At 34.7% G+C, this 19,292-nt stretch overlaps 1 protein-coding gene across 4 annotated transcripts in view; it reads right to left on the reverse strand.

Annotated features, from left to right (window-relative positions):
- Positions 1 to 4,028: 4,028 nt before the first annotated feature.
- LOC106879083 (coronin-7) overlaps positions 4,029 to 19,292 on the reverse strand; it is a 133,092-nt gene continuing 117,828 nt past the window's right edge. For 2 of the 4 annotated variants that reach the window (XM_089355768.1, XM_014928516.3), the window contains exons 19-27: positions 18,592 to 18,734; positions 16,989 to 17,093; positions 16,354 to 16,439; positions 14,773 to 14,911; positions 14,003 to 14,209; positions 12,511 to 12,646; positions 11,656 to 11,747; positions 6,766 to 6,852; positions 4,029 to 4,584 (exon numbers count right to left, since the gene is read on the reverse strand). In XM_089355768.1, coding sequence (XP_089211894.1) covers positions 4,576 to 4,584; positions 6,766 to 6,852; positions 11,656 to 11,747; positions 12,511 to 12,646; positions 14,003 to 14,209; positions 14,773 to 14,911; positions 16,354 to 16,439; positions 16,989 to 17,093; positions 18,592 to 18,734 — 1,004 coding nt within the window. In that variant the 3' untranslated portion in view covers positions 4,029 to 4,575. The remainder of the gene's footprint in view (positions 4,585 to 6,765; positions 6,853 to 11,655; positions 11,748 to 12,510; positions 12,647 to 14,002; positions 14,210 to 14,772; positions 14,912 to 16,353; positions 16,440 to 16,988; positions 17,094 to 18,591; positions 18,735 to 19,292) is intronic. The other 2 variants (XM_089355769.1, XM_052969835.2) reach the window with 1 other exon arrangement.

Consider the following 19,292-nt stretch of genomic DNA (forward strand, 5'->3'; position numbering starts at 1 on the left):
GCTAAAGCACCATTATTAGTACTGAAGCCAATTCAATTGACTTTTCCCCTCCACCTTGTACCTATGTTAGAAATTAGTTGTGGTGGTGCTGTGTCATGGAAAACAGGGATTGTGAATTCACTTGAACTACATTTCTAGTAATGACACCTTATTGAAAGTTTTCATCGAAGTCAGGTTTTTTCAGGTAAATAAAATTTTTTTGTCTGAATATGAAAAAAAAGAGATTCGAGATGAGAAACACCAATTGTTTTGACCGACTAAAAATCTAATATGGAGAAAAATAATTATATAGACTATCTCCAACACACTAAAAATATATTTTTAAAATGGTGAAGAAGACGAAACATTAAGCAGTTACTGCTCTGCTTAGCAATGGAAATAGGAATGGTTTCCAAGAAACATATGGTTGTTTAAGATACTAAAAAGTATATTATTTTTATTTTTAGAAAATAATAATAATTTCTGAAATAGAAAAAATTAAAATTTTTTTAAAATCTCAGATAATTTGAGACCCTAATCTCTAGTGAAAGTATGACCCACATTTTGAGATTATAGTAGTCTGTATTTCTTTTCTCAGAGTATATTTGAAGCCAGTGAAATAAGGAGTTAATAATTTTGTTAGTCAAGATAAGCTTTGTAAATTATGCCTGTTCATGCATTGGTAACTAGTGTTAAATATGTACTTCTACTACAGGGAATGTGTAAGTACAATGGTTTAGAAGCTTTTGAATTTTTTTGTGTTGCCTGGAAGATACTGAAGAAGAGGGAAATGCAATTGTCAATTTTGGAAACAATAGAGGAATTAATAAGAATTTCAGCCTGATCAACAAAGAAGAATTTGCTGATATTATTTTAGTGTTATATTGAGCAGAATATGAGCAAGTAATCAGTTGGTTGATATGTCAGATGGAATGAATTTGCCAACTATGACTTCTGATTTAGTGGGTGGTGGGTAGTATGAGGTAGCAATTGATGATTCACAATGGCAATGGAATTAAAGATGATAAACGGTAAATGTTACATTTAAAACATTCATATATTAGCATTTTATACAAGTATATTTTTTTTTTAACATATATACTTTTATTAACTTGGCAAATTTTCTGCAGAAACAAACTAGAAATTCATTATCTTCCATAAAAATAGGCTTCAAAATATCAATTTCACAGCTGGCAAATTAGCATACTTGATTGAGCTTTTGTCAAAGTTAATACATCATGAAAGCACTTTAAAAATATACACAGAACAGACGGTTTATTTCTTCAAAAAATATTCCGTCTTTTTCTCTCTCTTATCTAAAAATGTACATCATATTTTATGAAAACAGATACAAAAGATAAAAAGCATGCTTCCAAGTTGATAAGTAAGGGCAGTGGAGTAGCACAAATGATAGAGTACTAAACTAAATTACTTCATTACTTTATCTCTTTCCTGTCTCAACGGTCATTAGTGCGGATTCCATAGAGCTAGGTATATGAGTCAACTTGCTCTACTATATGAACCAGTAGTGGTCTTTGCTTTTCATAAAAATAATGATGTTATCTTTGGCATTAGCAAACCCTTCTACTGTGTTTTCTATGAGGGCCTCTGAATTAGATCTCCTTCCTATAAATTCTATTCATTTCTCACTTCATACACTGAAAGTCATTCTTTCTACTTTCTCTTCTAATTGTATTTCTTCCATTTTTTTTTTTCCTTCTTCCCTTCATATACTATCAAATCAGAGGTACCTCACAGCATTTGGTTATGTCTCCCCGCTCTCATCCTTTGGCACACCAATGACCTACTTGCTGTTACTTAAAATAAAAAGCACGCATAACTATAAAAATGATTCCTTATTAACCTTCAACAAACAGTTGTCATCCACATGCAACTTACACCCATCATATCAGACTTGCAATGTTTCCATAAACAGACTTCATAAACGTTTTCCAATGAGAATATTCTTCAACAGCTTGATGATGTAATCACTGCACATGTCGAAGCAGCAGCCAGCACTCCTTATGCATAAACAACCCTGCTAAACCCTTGAAACTGCAACACCACTGCACTCAACACTTTCTGTTGATTATTCAGTGACCAAAACATTTACATTTCCAAAACAGCACTGCAAGTGCTCAACTTTTCTTTAGAGCCAGAAATTATTTTGGCTTTGATCAGTTGCAGAATCTCTATAAAGCTCAAGGGCTCTGCTGGATCAGTTCTGCTGCTACACAAAGATATACGTTCTAGACCACTCTGCAAAAAGGCCCATTGGGCTGGCACAAGTTCACTCACTACCAAATTAAAACAGTTTCTGAAGTACCAAGTCACATACCACCTCCACCTAATCACTCACTTTTCCTTTCAACACCCCTACTGTGTGGCCCCATGCTAAATACTTAGATCAATCTTTGTTCTGGAAATTCCACTCCAACACGTTTTTTCCAGTCAGAGATAATCTCTATGTGCCATAGTACTGCACATCATCATCTGACAAATTAATGGAAGATATTTCAACACTTTACTTCAAATAGCACAAATTGTTTTTGCCTTTTATCTCTCCAGCTTTGATGAAACAATTACCAGTCATTTGCAAGAGTCAATTCAACGGACTGTCTCCCTCTTGCAAATATGTGGTAATGTAAAAAATAATTTCAAGGTGTAGAAAGAAACTACAGTTTGCTATGTCAAAGACGTGTAGCTCCTAATTCAATTATACATAAAAAATAAGTATCATGTTGAGATGGAGCTCACAATTATAAGCTATAGATCACTGCATAATTAAATACTTAACATTCTGAGCTCCATTATTCATGGGACTGGATAAGGCAATATGAAGCCAAACCAGTTCTTCCCTTGAATCACTATAAAAGCATTTATATGTGATCCAAAAGTTTATGAGATGTTACTTTTAAAGTGTTAGGTCAGTAGAAAACTATTCGGAAAATGGATTACTTTTTTTTATTTAATAAAAACTAGAATTCAATGAAGCTTAATGAATGCTTATGCACACATGAAGGTGGAAGCAGAGATTGTCCAGTGGACAGAGTATGAATTAAAAGGAAGCAGTTTAGGAAACAGCAACTACTATCAGTATCAATGTATTTGCCTTTCGATGGAAGGCTGACTACTATCAGTATCAATGTATTTGCCTTTCGATGGAAGGCTGACTACATCAGGAATGTGTAAAAATTGCAGTGATAGACGAAGACATGCAACAAGTAGAGAGAAACATTTAACAGGATCCACTGAAAGCAGGTTTCTAGTTTGCAAGAGACAATTACAAATGGGTTAAGAAATGGAACAAACATCAATGGCATTTACCAATATATGCAGTAGAGAAGACTGCAGTAATAGGTAGGTAAATGGTGGCAAAGCAACAACTTGATGGTAGATGTTAGCCACAGAAGAGTAGGCTATGGAAGACTGAGGAAGTAATAGTAGAGCTGAAGGTGATGCCTGAGAAAATTGGGCTGCACACATAAAGTGACACAAGATTGTTTTCTGTGGAAATGTACGGCACTTCAGAACTATTCAAACCCTTCTTGCATAGAAAATCAGATATTTAGACGGTGTTGATATATATATATATATATATATGTATGTATATAATTGCAGCATGGAACACGATCTCAGATCAGGTCACTTGCTATGCAAGTACATATCCGTAATATATATATATATTTATATTCCAACTAGAACCATATTAGCAGAGCGTATTGGTATATTGATTCTTATCTCATTACCCCTTAACATAGAAATTTATCTTTACTCACATTCCTAAATTGAAGCTCTGTAAAACCAAGCTTTTCATTTATCAAACAGCAGATTTTTGCCTTAAAAATTGAAAAACCTTCATTTAACAATGGGAGAAAATCATTGTAATATACCAAATAAAAAGGGAGAACCTCATTCATATCTGAATGAGTACATATAGACATGTAAGCATATTTTTTAAAATGTTAAAAAAATTTAATTTGTTTAGTTCTTCCTCCATTTTTAGTAAGAGTTGATGAGTCAATCGTTTTCATATTAAAGAATTTACATTTTTTTTTTTTTTTACAGTCATGTTTTAATATAATTTGTATTCACATGAATTTGTTATAATGATTCATGGGCTCATATTTAGGTTATATAGTTCAAGTTTCTCTTCCAAAGACTGGAAGAGAAACCGTAGAGTATAAAGAAAACATTTGCTTTAAGAGAATATAGACAATATTTGATAGCATATAAATTTCAATGATTATACAAACATACAAAATTTTACATATCAAAATGCACTTAAATATATAAACTATGCTATTTTTACTCATATATATATATATATATAGACATCTCAATAATACTGGTCCCACTTATAGTAAACACGTTTATATATCATTAGTCTTGTATGTATGCACATATCATCATATAGGACAAAAATGTAGTTAAAATAAACCATTTAGTCACACACACACACACACACACACTCATACACATACATTCACAGCAGAAACAACAATAACAATTTCCATTCAATATATATATATATATATACAGACAAGATGCTGTGGCTATCCCAATTTCTTTCAGTGTTTCCTCATTGCCAATCACTTACTCTTCCTGAAATAAAAAGAGATAAAGAATAATAATAATTTTGGCACAGGGCCATTAAGTTTAGGGAAGGGGCTAAATCAATTAAATTAACCCCAATGTTAAACTGGTACTTATTTTATTGATCCCCAAAAGGATGTAGGGCAAAGTCAATCCCAGCGGAATGTAAACTCAGAACATAAAAATGGATGAAATGCTAACGGCTCTGCCACCTCACCACCTAAATAATAATAATGATGGTGGTGGTGGTGGTGGTGGTAATGATGATGATAACGATAATGTAGCAGCTACGAGAGTCAAACATGAAGGTTATTCCTATTGTCATCGAAGCATTGGGTTCAATACCACCCAATCTGAAAAAAAAAACATCTGGAAACCTTAAAAATACCCTACAATCTAGATGTAATGCAAAAGTTGGCATTGCTTACAACTGCACGCATATTGCGTAAATTACTGTCTGTTTGAGGTCCTTGTTGTGACTTGGCAAACACTACAAATCCCCGGTAGACACAATATCTTCAATCAATAAACTTACGATATTGTATACTGTGCAATATCTTAAATAATAATAATGATAATAATTGATTCTAGTTTTATGGGCCACAAGGGCTAATATAAATTAAAAACATGTAAGAACAAAGACAGGACGAAGCTTACAAAGGGTTTTGTCCGAAAAGAAAACGTTTGTGTAAACAATGGAAAAACAGAGAAAGATATAACAATAATGATAATAATGATGAGGACGATGATGATGATAATCCTTTCTACTGGAGGCACAAGGCTTGAAATTTCTGGGGGAGGGGATCAGTCAATGACATTGAACCCAGTGTTTCACTGGTACTTAATTTATCAAACCCGAAAGGAAGGCAAAGTCGACCTCAGCAGAATTTGAACTCAGAACATGAAGACAGACAAAACACTGCTAAACATTTTGGCTGGCATGCTAACGATAATAATAATAATAATAATAATAATAATAATAATAATAATAATAATAATAATTATTATAATAATAATAATGATAATATTAATCCTTTCTATTAAAGGCACAAGGCTTGAAATTTGGGGGGGAGGGGTCTAGTCAATTACATTGTTTCGCTGGTACTTAATTCATCGACCCCAAAAGGATGAAAGGCAAAGTCAACCTCGGTGGAATTTGAACTCAGAACGTGAAGACAGATGAAATGCCATTTAGCATTTCAGCCAGCATGCTAACAATTTCGCCAGCTCACTGCCTTAATAATAATAATCCTTTCTACTATAGGCACAAGGCCTGAAATTCTTGGGGGAGGGGGGACTAGTCAATTACATTAACACCAGTGCTCAACTGGTACTTATTTCATCGATCCCAAAAGGATGAAAGGAAAAGTCGACCTCGGCAGCATTTGAACTCAGAAAGTAGCAGCAGACGAAATACTGCTAAGCATTTCGCCCGGCATACTAACAATTCTGCCAGCCGGCCACCTCATTGATAATAATAATAATAATCTTTTCTACTCTAGGCACAAGGACTGAAATTTGGGGGGATAGGGCCAGTCGATTAGATTGACCCCAGTACGTAACTGGTACTTAATTTATCGACCCTGAGGTATTTGGCCTGAAACAACATGCTGGCCATAAGAGATATTATCTCAATACAAATACTACAGTAACGGGTTTTTCAACAGTGTATGATACATAAAGGACTACCATAAATCCTCAAGTATAGTCCGCCCTTGAGTATAAAACGCAGGGGATTTTTAGGGGGCTGTACCTCTGAAAAACCTAAACTTTGTGTATAATACACACCCCTTCTCTAACTTGAGTCAAGGAGGTCTATATAACGTCCTTCATTTGTAAACGTATATATGGTAACATCCTTTATTATTATCATATATATAACATAATGCAAACGTGTAGCTTTTTTGTGCACTTTGTTTGCAGAAAATAAAGAACGTCAGTGAAAAATAAATATTAAGTAAATTGCCTTTACATATTTATCACTTTGAAAATTTTGCTTAGAAACTATTTTTCATTTTTAACCTTGTATATAGTACGCTTTAGAAATTTTGACCTTTAAATTTTGGGGAAAAAGTGCAGATTATACTCATGGATTTACGGTATTTTAAATAACTGATATGTTTTTTTGTTTTTTTTTTGATGGAGTGGGGTTGTTCTGCTTACGGAAAATATGTTTCAATAAACACATACCCATTCATCAGAGTCAACTCCTTCAGTTAAATCTTGTTCCAATGGGTCTTCTCTTACATCCAACTTAGACGTCATTGCTCCAATCAGCTAAACAAGATAAAATGCAAATCACCAATCAAATAAGTTTTAACAAAGATAAACTATTTAATATCTATTGCAGAATGTCTGTTCTAGTCATAACCATGTTCCCATCTACAGCATGTTGAGGAAGCTGCTAAATGGTTGCTTGATCTACTTGAAATAGCAGCAAAATTTCCCTGAAAACATACCCTACCATCTTAAATAAATAAGTACATAGGTCAATGTGCTTTAATCATTGAAATAAAAGAAGTACAAGATGGTCATGGTTAGAATGCTTTTGATCATAGGTCTGCTCAATTAGGGTTGACCTGGGTTTAAACAACAACTTCACCCTTCCCTGTCCTGTATTGAATAAAATCTTTAGATAATTATTTTAGATCATTATTACTCTTTTACTCTTTTACTTGTTTCAGTCATTTGACTGCAGCCATGCTGGAGCACCGCCTTTAGTCGAGCAAATCGACCCCGGGACTTATTCTTTGTAAGCCTAGTACTTATTCTATCGATCTCTTTTGCTGAACCACTAAGTTACGGGGACGTAAACACACCAGCATCGGTTGTCAATCAACGCTAGGGGGACAAACACAGACACAGACACACACACACATATATATACATATATACGACGGGCTTCTTTCAGTTTCCGTCTACCAAATCCATTCACAAGGCTTTGGTCAACCCGAGGCTATAGTAGAAGACACATGCCCAAGATGCCATGCAGTGGGACTGAACCTGGAACCATGTGGTTGATAAGCAAGCTACTTACCACACAGCCACTCCTGTGCCTATTCATCCACTTCGTTTTATTTTATGATAATATTACACTGACTTAAAGTAAATTGTAACAGTACTCACAGAGAAATGTTCAAAAATGAAGAAATAACAAACAAAAAATGACAGTGCCCCAGCATGTGCACAGCCCACTGACTGATACTAGTAAAAGAATGAAGATAACTAAATTTAAAATTATGCTTCTCCTAAAGGTGACTATAGAAGTATCTTCCATAGGATGACTAAAAGCTTCTCAATAAAAATACTTAAAAACACCAGATGGAATTCAGCAATCTTTTACTCTCTTACTGGTTCCAGCCAGCTAGCTGTGGCCACGCAGGGGTGATCAGATATATTTCATCTAATTTACTCTTTGATTAGTTACAGCCAGCTAGCTGTGGCAATGCTGGGGTGACACCATTCTACAAACAGAAAAGCTTTGTCAGTTGCTATCATAGCATGTTAATTTTCTTTTTTAATTATGGAGTATGCATAATTATTGCAGATTATATGCAGGTTTTTTTCCAATGAGTATAAAGTTTCATTATGGGGTTTCTTTAAATTACGCAAAGGTTATCCTAAACAATATTTTGGAAACAACAGTCACATTATATATGGGACAATGTAATCATCATCATCATCATCATCATCGTTTAACGTCTGCCTTCCATGCTAGCATGGGTTGGACGACTTGACTGAGGACTGGTGAAACCGGATGGTAACACCAGGCTCCAATCTAAATTTGGCAGAGTTTCTACAGCTGGATGCCCTTCCTAACGCCAACCACTCAGAGAGTGTAGCCACTCAGAGAGTGTAATCATTCAACATATTCAAATTTCTGCAAGCTGATGTGCTGCATGGAGAATGAGAAATCATGTAGTGACAGGAAAGTGTGGAGGTTCTGATAGTGAATTGGACTATGAAACAGGTCTTTGTCCTCATTTCTCTTTTATTTTTGTACATTTTACACAACTCTCAATTGGTATATTTTCTAATCATTACCAAGAAACGTATTTTTACAGATATATATTATACCCCTAGGCTACATTTCAACTCGCAGAGCTATTATTATGACTCATAAGATGTCAACATTGTCATTCATCATGTCACTGTCCCATGTCAGTAATATTTAAATGGATGTCTTTACTTTTTAATCATATTAAACCAAAATCTTCATTAGACTAATTAAACAGCTTCTCAGCTCTCTATAAATGACACCTTGACTTTCTTAGCCATATTTAACTTTGATTTTATGAAGAGGAAAATTTATTCCAACTTATCCAATGTAAAAAGGGTAATAGAACATAAAATTCAGATCAGAATGTAAAAATTTAAGGGAAAATTATAATGATTTCTTGCATAGCACAAAGCTACAAATTTGTAGATGAATATACTTTGTCAAATTATCTCCAATACATGCCTACAAGTTATTTTATCAATGTCAGAATATTAAAGGCAATGCTAATTCCAACAGAACAGCATTTTGAAATGGAATGTAAAGATTCAAAACATTTAATCCAGTACTAATAGCATACTCAACTATTACTGGGATCCCCAAAGTAGAGAAAAACATATTTAGTAAATCTGAATTTGAAAGGAGTCAGTGAATGGCATTAATGTAAAGGCTTAAGAAAGTATTTCTTGATTGTACACAGGGAAAAAAATTCAGTAAACAATTGGCAAAGGTATTAATACTTCTTCAACAGGTTACAAGTTTAAAGATAATGTGCAAAGAGGAATAGATCTCATAAAACAATTCAACTTTTCTCAACTGCATACAACTAAAGACTGATGTACATGCAAGGACAGTGGTGCTGTGGGGGAGAGGCTGTCTGACCCGGGTAACTTTTTTATATGGGCAGCACTTTTGGGCATGCTGTATAAAGTTGGGGATCAAAGGGGCAGGGGACAAACTCAAGGGCTGCCCCAAGCAGCATACACTCAAGCTATGCCATTGTGCAAGGAAATTTATGAAAGGAGTGAGAGAATATTAGAAGGCAAAAGATTAAATTTTGGAAGTGTATTTAAGTTTACCCTCAAGTTCAGTCTAGAAACAAAAAGAAAACCGGAATTATTTTTCTTGAAATCAAAATATTTACATAACAAATAATAAAATTTGTAAAGCTTTAAGATACATATATGCATGTATGTATATATATCAACAGTTGTGTAGTCAGTAAATGCTACAAATAGACATACTCATCATTCCTATTTCCCACTTTTTACCAAATTTCTTTATATAATTTCCAACCATTACAACCATAATCAAATTATGGGATTAACGTAAGGGTGAATTTTTATATATAAAGTGATTCCTGTTTAGGCAGACCGTTACCATGACCAATGACCATCCAATGACAGTCTACTTTATTATAAAGTCTTGACCTTGACCATGTCTAATATGCAAATCTAGCTAAATGGCTAACTTGTGGGCTCTTATTCTCTTGTCTACAGATCCAAAGCATGATGGAACTTTCTCTGAGCCACATTCAGTTAAACCTGATATGCCCTAAAGTTCAATGATCTCCATCCCTCACTTCCACCTGTATGTCGACAACTTATTAGCTATCACCACCAACCATGCCCAGTTTTATGCAGATGACATCACCCTTAAAACATCATTTACACACACACACACACACACACACATATATATATATTATATAAAACAGTTACATTGTGGAAGAGGCAGTTAAACCACTATAAAATATACAAAACCTGTAACATTTACTTTTATTTCTTAAAAATAGTTTTGTCACACTTCAGTGATCTGATCGCTCACACAGTTCTAGGAAACACAACAGAATTATGTCAGTGATCAGGTCACAGAAGGACAACAAATTTCTGACATTTCATAATAAATAAAACAATTTAAAAAAATAAACAAAATTGACCGCAACAGTTTTGTGCTTTTAAACAAGTAAAATTACACTTCTACATTGTAGTAATTGTTTTACTTTCAACACATGATCTCAGACCGAGTTACTTACCAACAAGTACAACTCCAATATACATAAATATTATACACATTGATTAAAAGAAATTGTTACTCGCACTGTGTACAATAAGATGTGAAATGACAATCAACACATTTATTCTTAATGCATTCCAAAAGATTTAAACACAAAATATACTTCTTGCTCACGAGACATGTCAAAATACTGGTGTCCCAGAATCCCTTGCACCAATAAACCACGTGTGCCATGAACACACTATCTTTATAAAAAGAAGTTGTTCTCCAGTGATATACATAGCTATGACTCATATTTTGTGTTTGAATCTGCCAGAACACATTAAGAACAAATATGCAAATCATTAAATACATCATCATCTTTTCATGGTATGTATAAGTTTATATATATAGCCATTGGTTATGGCCACCCAAAATGATACCATTGGTTTCACATATGTTATTGCTCTTAGCAATATAGGCAACTAATCAGACCTGCTGGCTAAAAGTATGTAAACTCTTTACTAATCTACTCAAAACAATGTTTTAGTGTACACTTTTTTTCAGATTTATGAACAACTGACCAATCAAAATATATATATATATATATATATATATATATATATATACCGGAGTAAGCACATGAAATGTGCAACAAGGTGGAAAAAAGAGTACTCAAATACCAGAGGTAGAGTAATATGCTTTATTTAAAAGCAGCAGAAATATAACAAAAAAACCGTTACTCTGAGTTTCACGTTCCCGTTCATCGGACAGTTGAACGGGAACGTGAAACTCAGAGTAACGGTTTTTTTTTGTTATATTTCTGCTGCTTTTAAATAAAGTATATATATGGCAACTGAAAGATGGAATATACGAGAATTTGCCATATACATAACAATCGCTCTGAAAGTGATTGTGCTTAACCATTAAGCTACTAGGTATAAACCATTCGTTTGAGAGAGAGAGAGAGAGAGAGAGAAAGAGAGAGAGATAGAGAAAGAGAGAGAGAGAGAGAGAAAGAGAGAGAGAGAGAGAGAGAGAGAGAGAGAGAGAGGGAGAAACTTTTATATGTATGTATATATACATACCTCCTTTTTCTTCATTTCATCAGTCTTGTAAATTTCAGGATCTGTACTGTCATACTTTTTTTGTTTAGCTGAAGGAGTTGGGGCTTTACTCACTAGAAACAAAATAGAAACAGTTGTTACGATATAGATTTAACTAATGACTGTGTATATCTTAAGAAATGATACAATTTAATTGTAATATTTTGTTTTGGTTTCTTTTCTCCATGCTATAGGTAAAATTGCTAAGCAAACAATATAAACAAAACAACTTGTGTGAAAAAGTGCCACACCCTAGCAGTTGAGGGAACCTGTGGAAGAGGTAGACCCAGGAAGACCTGGAATGAGGTGGTGAAGCACGATCTTCGAACATTAGGCCTCACCGAGGCCTTTGGAAATATGCTGTGCGTGAGAAGACCTGGCAAGCCAAGTGAGACCATAACACGTGGCCTCTGCCAGGGGTGTAGCCAGCCCACTTATGCGTACCTTTCCTTCATGGACACTAAACTCTGTTTGCGAAAACTTGCTGAGGCAAGTGAAATGGAAATCAAATCAAATTCGCAAATTCGATGACTGTCACCCATGCCATTGGAGCGCTAATGTCAAAATTTAATTAAATAGATTTAAATATATTCTTTTCTACTGAAGGCACAAGGCCCAAAATTTGGTGGGAGGAGGCCAGTCGATTAGATCAACCCCCAGTACACAACTGGTACTTAATTTATCAACCCCAAAAGGATGAAAGGCAAAGTCGACCTTGGCGGAGTTTGAACTTAGAACATAGACAGATGAAATACCGCTAAGCATTTCGCACAGCGTGCTGTTTCTACCAGCTCACCGCCTTAGATTTAAATATATTAAATAAACTTTAGAACATACGTGATTCCATGTTGCCTGGCTTAAGACTAATTCTAGAAGCTTCAGCATCTACGCCACTCAGCCAATCAGAGCCACTTAAAGCTGGTTCCCACAACACTTTGGTGTCAGGAAACAGATCGTCTTGAAAGAAGTTACTCTGGAAACAATGAAGAGAAAAAGGAGCATTTTAAACATTTGACTTATTACAGTGACATTTTTCAGACAAAGGCTAAGACTTCAATAATAATAATAATAATAATCCTTTCCACTAAAGACACAAGGCCTGAAATTTTGGGGGAGGGGATTAGTCGATTACATCAACCCCAGTGTTTCCCTGGTGCTTAATTTATTGACTCCGAAAGGATGAAAGGCAAAGTCGACCTCCGCGGAATTTGACCTCAGATCATGCAGACAGACGAAATGCCGCTAAGCATTTTGCCAAGCATGTTAAAATGGTTTCAAATTTTGGCACATGGCCTTCATATTTGGGGGAGGGGTTAAATTGATTACATTGACCTAGGAGTGCTCAATTAGTGCTTATTTTATCGACCCCAAAAGGATGAAAGGCAAAGCCAACCTTAACAGAATATGAACTCAGAACATAAAGACAGACGAAATGCTGCTAAGCATTTTGCTCAGGTTGCTAACGATTCCACCAACTCACAACCTTTAATAATAATAATAATACTGACTGAACACCAACTAAAGACCTAGCAATCAAATATATAGAATCACTTAAGAAAATCTAATTTAGAGTTTATTTCATATAAATCAGAATAACTCATATAGATTCATACATTTTCTAATTTTACAAGATTTAAAAAATAAAATGGATAATAAATTCAAATTATGATAAACGTAAACAAACAAACGAAGATTGCTTTTAGAAGCGTTGAGGTGTCTTAGAAAGTTAAAGAATTGGTTTTAAATTCTCAAATGCAGGATAATACTAATAATATAGCCTGAACAGGATAAGCTACCCCTATTTTGAAGTAAAAAAGCATTGGCGGCCAGCTATGAGACTCAAATTCACACCTCCGTGATTACACGTCGCGGTGCTCTTCGACCGATTAAGGTAAACTACCCACCACAAGTTTTTCTGCAAATTTAAGATGTATAGAAATCTCGCTTTATGAGACGCTATCATATGTTAAATTCAAATTATGATAAACGTAAACAAACAAACGAAGTTTGCTTTTAGAAGCGTTCATTTATTTATGCACACCCTCAGAATATATCTTCTATGCTACCATTTACTTGTTTAAGTCTCTGGACTGTGGCCATTCTGGAACACCATCTTAAAGGGCTTTGGTCAAACAAATCAACACCTGAACTTATTTTTAAGTCTGGTACTTATTCTATCGGTTTTCATTTGCCAAACTGCTAATTTACAGGGACGTAAACAAACCAACACCTTACACAAAGAATTAATGATCATGGCTTGAATGCCTTTGTTCATAGGTTTGCTCAATGAGGGTTGAGCTGGAAATAAACAACAACAACAACAACATACCTTGACTCGGGGAACTTTAAAGGAGACGGGTTCTATATGTGTCAATAACAACCTCCATGCATGAGCAAATTCCACTTGACTAACATCACATGCAATCTTTGGCAAGAAAGATATGGCTTGGTGCAGATTACTGAACCGACAGGGGCTCAGTGGATTTAAGTGAGGAGCTTCGTGTGTTACTTCGAATGTAAATATAGTTCCATCTCCCTGAAAGCAGAATAAATTATTAATAAACAGAATAAATTATTATATTAGAAAACAATCTGATTTGGCAGAGTTTCTACAGCTAGATGCCCTTCCTAACGCCAAGCACCCACTACACTCTCGGAGTGGTTGGCATTAGGAAGGGCATCCAGCTGTAGAAACTCTACCAAATCAGATTGGAGCCTGGTGTCGCCTCCTGGTCCACCAGTCCTCAGTCAAATCGTCCAACCCATGCTAGCATGGAAAGTGGACGTTAAACGACGATGATACAATTTAGAAATCATATAAGATACAAATTCAGAAATACCCAAGAAGGATTCAATAACCAACTGGAGGAGGGTCCGCCTAGGGTTAAAAACAGTAGTAACATCGATTCTTATGGAACAGCCATATTGATGTGGCGGTAAACATTACTTCTCAGTATAGTAACTACTTTCATCTCTTATAGAGATTCTCTAACTAGCGACTTTGTTCAGTAAAATCTTACACAAAATTAACATTTGGTGTAAAGAAATAGAAAATCTGAAATGCATATATGGAGAATTAAGAAATAAATTGCAATTTACCCGTCCAGTAACAAATAATGTAGAGCTGTCTTCATCATAATGAGGAACCAATATTGCTGGAGAAGAATCTAATTCAACTAAGTCTAGTGGTGCTCCTAATTCCTGTGCATCATATAAAAATAACTTGCGCTGGCTCATTCTAAAGGAAAATAGAAAGAAAAAAAAGGAAAATTCAACATCAGAAAAAAGTTTGTAACAAAGAACAACATACCTATAATTTAATTTGATTTCATCTAATTTCATTTTTGAGCACTTTTTCTATAGGTTGGCTGGAGATGTAAATTTAGGCATTCCCATATATTGCTGAATATACCATTCAAATGGAAAAGAAGACTAAGCAACTGAATATATTTTATATTCTTCATAAACTTCAATACAACACATTGCTTGAAAAATACTGATTATCTTATACAAAAAACTTAAAAGAAATTAGATCTAAGAAATTTAGATTTAAGGCGGCAAGCCGGCAGAAACGTTAGCATGCTGGGTGAAATGTTTAGCGGTATTTCGTCTGCCATTGCATTCTGAGTTCAAATTCCGCCGAGGTCGACTTTGCCTTTCATCCTTTCGGGGTCGATAAATTAAGTACCAGTTACGCACTGGTGTCGATGTAATCGACTTAATCCCTTTGTCTGTCCTTGTTTGCCCCTTGTGGGCAATAAAGAAAAAAGAAATTAGATTTAAGATTTAAATAAGATATAACGGTAAGTACGGAAAAGGATTTTACTTTTAATAATCATCATCTTCATCCTCATCATTTAACGTCTATTTTCTGTACTGGCATGAGTTGGACAGTCTGGTCAGAGCTGTTATGGCCAGGGGCTGCACCAGGCTCCATGGTTCTTTTATGGCTGGATGTCCTTCCTGATGCCAACCATTTTACAGAGTGTAACTGGGTGCTTTTTATGTGACACCAACACCAATGCTTTTAGCACAAGTGCTTTTTTATGACACCAGCACCAGTATCAATTCTGTTGTGGTGGGTGGATCTTACTGAGTATGGACAGGTCAATAATCATTGTTTCTGACTTAGGCACAAAGCCAATAATTTTGGACAGTTTAAAGTCAGTCAATACCATCAGCTAGAGTACTTGATTGGTGTTTCATTTATTAATCCCAAAATTTTAGGCATTGAGTGCCTAAAAGTAATCTACATTCCAAGCAATTATTCTTTTTCTTCACCTTTCTACACTTAGCAACTTCATTAAAAAAGATGAGCAGTGGAATAATTCCAAATAAAAAGTGATCATACCCACTTTTGCTGACCATCCACGCTATTATTGCAAGCCTTCAGACGAGATCCCCCAGTTTCCCTTTCTCTAAGTAATGGCTGTGTCAATCTGGTCAGTCTGGAGCGATGCAAATGTCATGAGCTCTACCTCTCCTTATATAAAGTTATCATCTCCAATATTTAAAGAAACCATTAACGAGCACCATCATCTTACCCAAAATCTAAAACTTTCCTTATATAACATAAAAGCATGATTTGATTAAACTCCAAATGAAATTGAAGGGAAACGTAATTTTAATTATAAATCATTTGATCTGATAAAAGTAAAATTTTAAACAATTACTACTTACTTGTCAAAACCAGTAGCAACAAGGAATTTGCCATTTAGAGTCCATACAACTCTGGCTCCTCGGCTTCCGGAAGGACCAGTACCTTCCTGCAGAATTAGAAAATTACATAAAGGAAACTTTAATGTATGAATAAATATATATATAAATATTAAAGGAAATACAGAAATACAATTGACATATTATAAATTCAGTAACATTATAATACAATTATGCTATTAATAGGTATCATACAATATAATATAATATAAAATAATATAACAAATAATTAAAATGAATATATATCCTACAATTTGATTTGATTCATATCCTTGGATTGAATAAACAGATATATATATATAAAGGATAAAACTTTTCCTTTTAAATTCTATCAATGACCAGCATATAAAAATAGACCAATTAAGGTGAAATCACGTATATGATTATAATTAAGAGCATAGAACAAAATTTTTTTAAGCCTATATGTTGAAGATAGACGCTAAATCGTCTCACCACTTTAAAAATCACAAAAATACACAGGCATGTATTTTTGTGACATGTTAGTTCATTACATGTTGTCCCCAAGCCAGAAGTTTTGGTATCTTATCACTCCAACTTACAATACGATTATCATTAGGATCAGCTCTGTAATTAATTACCTTAATAGGTTCTGTAGATACACGAGGTTCATAGACACGTATTTTGCCATCTTTACATACTGTAGCACATTTCTTGCCACATGGACTCCAATCTAAAGTGAAAATCTGCAAAGAAAACAAAAAAGTTTACAACAAAAGAACCACTATCATCATCATGATTTAACAACCACTTTTCCATGCTTTGATGGATCAGAAAAAATTTGTTGAGAGAAACTTTCAACAGCCAAATGCCTGCCCTTGTTTCTAAGTCAGATAATATTCCTTATATCCATGGAAAATAGGAAACAAACAACATCACTTTTATGATCGTGCTAATTGTTTACAACATAATGTCAGGACAATGGTACTTGCAAACACACACACAGATATATACACAATGAGATTCTTTCAGTTTCTATCTACCAGATCCACTGACAAGGGTATGGTCAACCCTGGCTATAGCAGAAGACACTCGCCCAAGGTGCCATACAGTGAGACTGAACCTGAGACCTAAGGCTGTGTGAGTCGTTACACACAGCCACGTTGCCAATTCTGGAAAAATTTCAGTGAAAAATATGTCAGAATGATGAGCACCTACAGACTTTTATGCAAGCTATCTCACCTACATACAACTCATGTAACAAGATTAAGATTACAAAGAAGACTGATGAATATTATTTTGTTATAGTCACTGATTGTAAACATAAAGGCTTAAACCCAAGAAAGACTGAGCTACAAATGACAATTATCATCATCATATTTTAAGGTCCACTTCTCCAGGCTTGCACACACACACATACACACACATATAGAGCAAGCTTCTACAGTTTCCATCTAATAAATCTATTCAGAAGGTTTTAGCTGGCTCAGGGCTATAACAGAAGACACTTGCTCAAGGTGTCGTACATTGAGACTGAACAGGAAACTATCTGGTTAAGAAGTAAGCTTTGTAACCACACAACCATGCCTGACCTATATGTACTGTAATTCAAAGTAATCCAGATACCACAAAAGAAAAATGTTAATTTATCAGCATAAAAAAACCTAACTCTAAAGGTTTCACACAACACAGCTACACATCGACAAAACATTACCATTTTTATCAAACAATTTTCTAAACATAGAAACCAAAAACTAAACAAAGAAGATAGAAAGATGCAATGCCATTTTGGGCATTCTTGCATCTAGATCATGACCTAACTCCCTCTCATTCTAAACAAACTAAAGAATAGTACACAAACATATATTGTAGAGAAGCTGGAACTGACACTAAAACTGAAGACCAAATACCAAATTAGCCATGTGGGAACCATTGTCCATTCCGAAAATCTATTCCACTCCAAAATGTTCTTCCAGCAACATAACCAAACTTACATATTACATCTCCAGCCCACTTACATCAATGTCAGCCAACAAGAGAATCTCTACATGATCACTCAAACTTACTAGAAATAGCAGCCAAGTATAACAAGCAAATAGAAGTCATAATTCAAAATTTCAAAAGTCTAGTTATAAAAATCAATAAACATTGAATTTATTTTGGAATATCAAACCAAATTCTTGACAATTCCTGAAAAATATTCAGAAAATAAAAAATTAAGTATGATTTTCTACATATTCTCACCTGGCTAGTATGTCCCTTAAGCTCTATAACTGCTTCCTGAGTTGTCAAATCCCAGATTTTCACAGTCATGTCATAAGAAGCTGACGCAAGGATATCTTTGGCAAGTGGGTGGAAACGTACAAAATATATTTTTTCCTGATGACCTGGAAAACACAAAGCATATAAGTTTTACTATTAAATTATTCAAATTCTAAGCAAATACAGGGTGATCCGAAAGTCTTGTCACCCCCTACTGAAAAGTAATAAGAATAATAGAGGAACAATATAATAATATCAAACGCATGTATTGGTTTCAGTGTATTCACTTTCATTGGAAACTGGTGCAGCCATATGGTTTGCCAGCCCTCAGTCAAATCGTCCAACTCATGCTAGCATAGACCAGGGATGTTAAACGATGATGATGATGATTGATGCTGACACTGTCGCACATCAAGAAGGTCTGTATGAACACCATCATTTCTGTGGCACAAAATAATTTGGTGCCATGTCCTGTGTGATATTTTATGAAGCTGTGCTTTGATGATTGTTGCAAAGGATGCCAAAACAGCGTCCTTCAAATAAGTATTCTGGTATCACTCTTGTGAAACCATGTCCTTGATAATAGAAAATTAAAACAATATTTACAGGTTGTAACAAAACTTTTGGACCACCCTGTACAAATCAATCTCTTTATTTTGATACAAAATGTAAGTAGCTTGCTA

The sequence above is a fragment of the Octopus bimaculoides genome, chromosome 7 (assembly GCF_046866305.1).
Source record: "Octopus bimaculoides isolate indiv1 chromosome 7, ASM4686630v1, whole genome shotgun sequence".
NCBI lineage: Eukaryota > Metazoa > Mollusca > Cephalopoda > Octopoda > Octopodidae > Octopus > Octopus bimaculoides.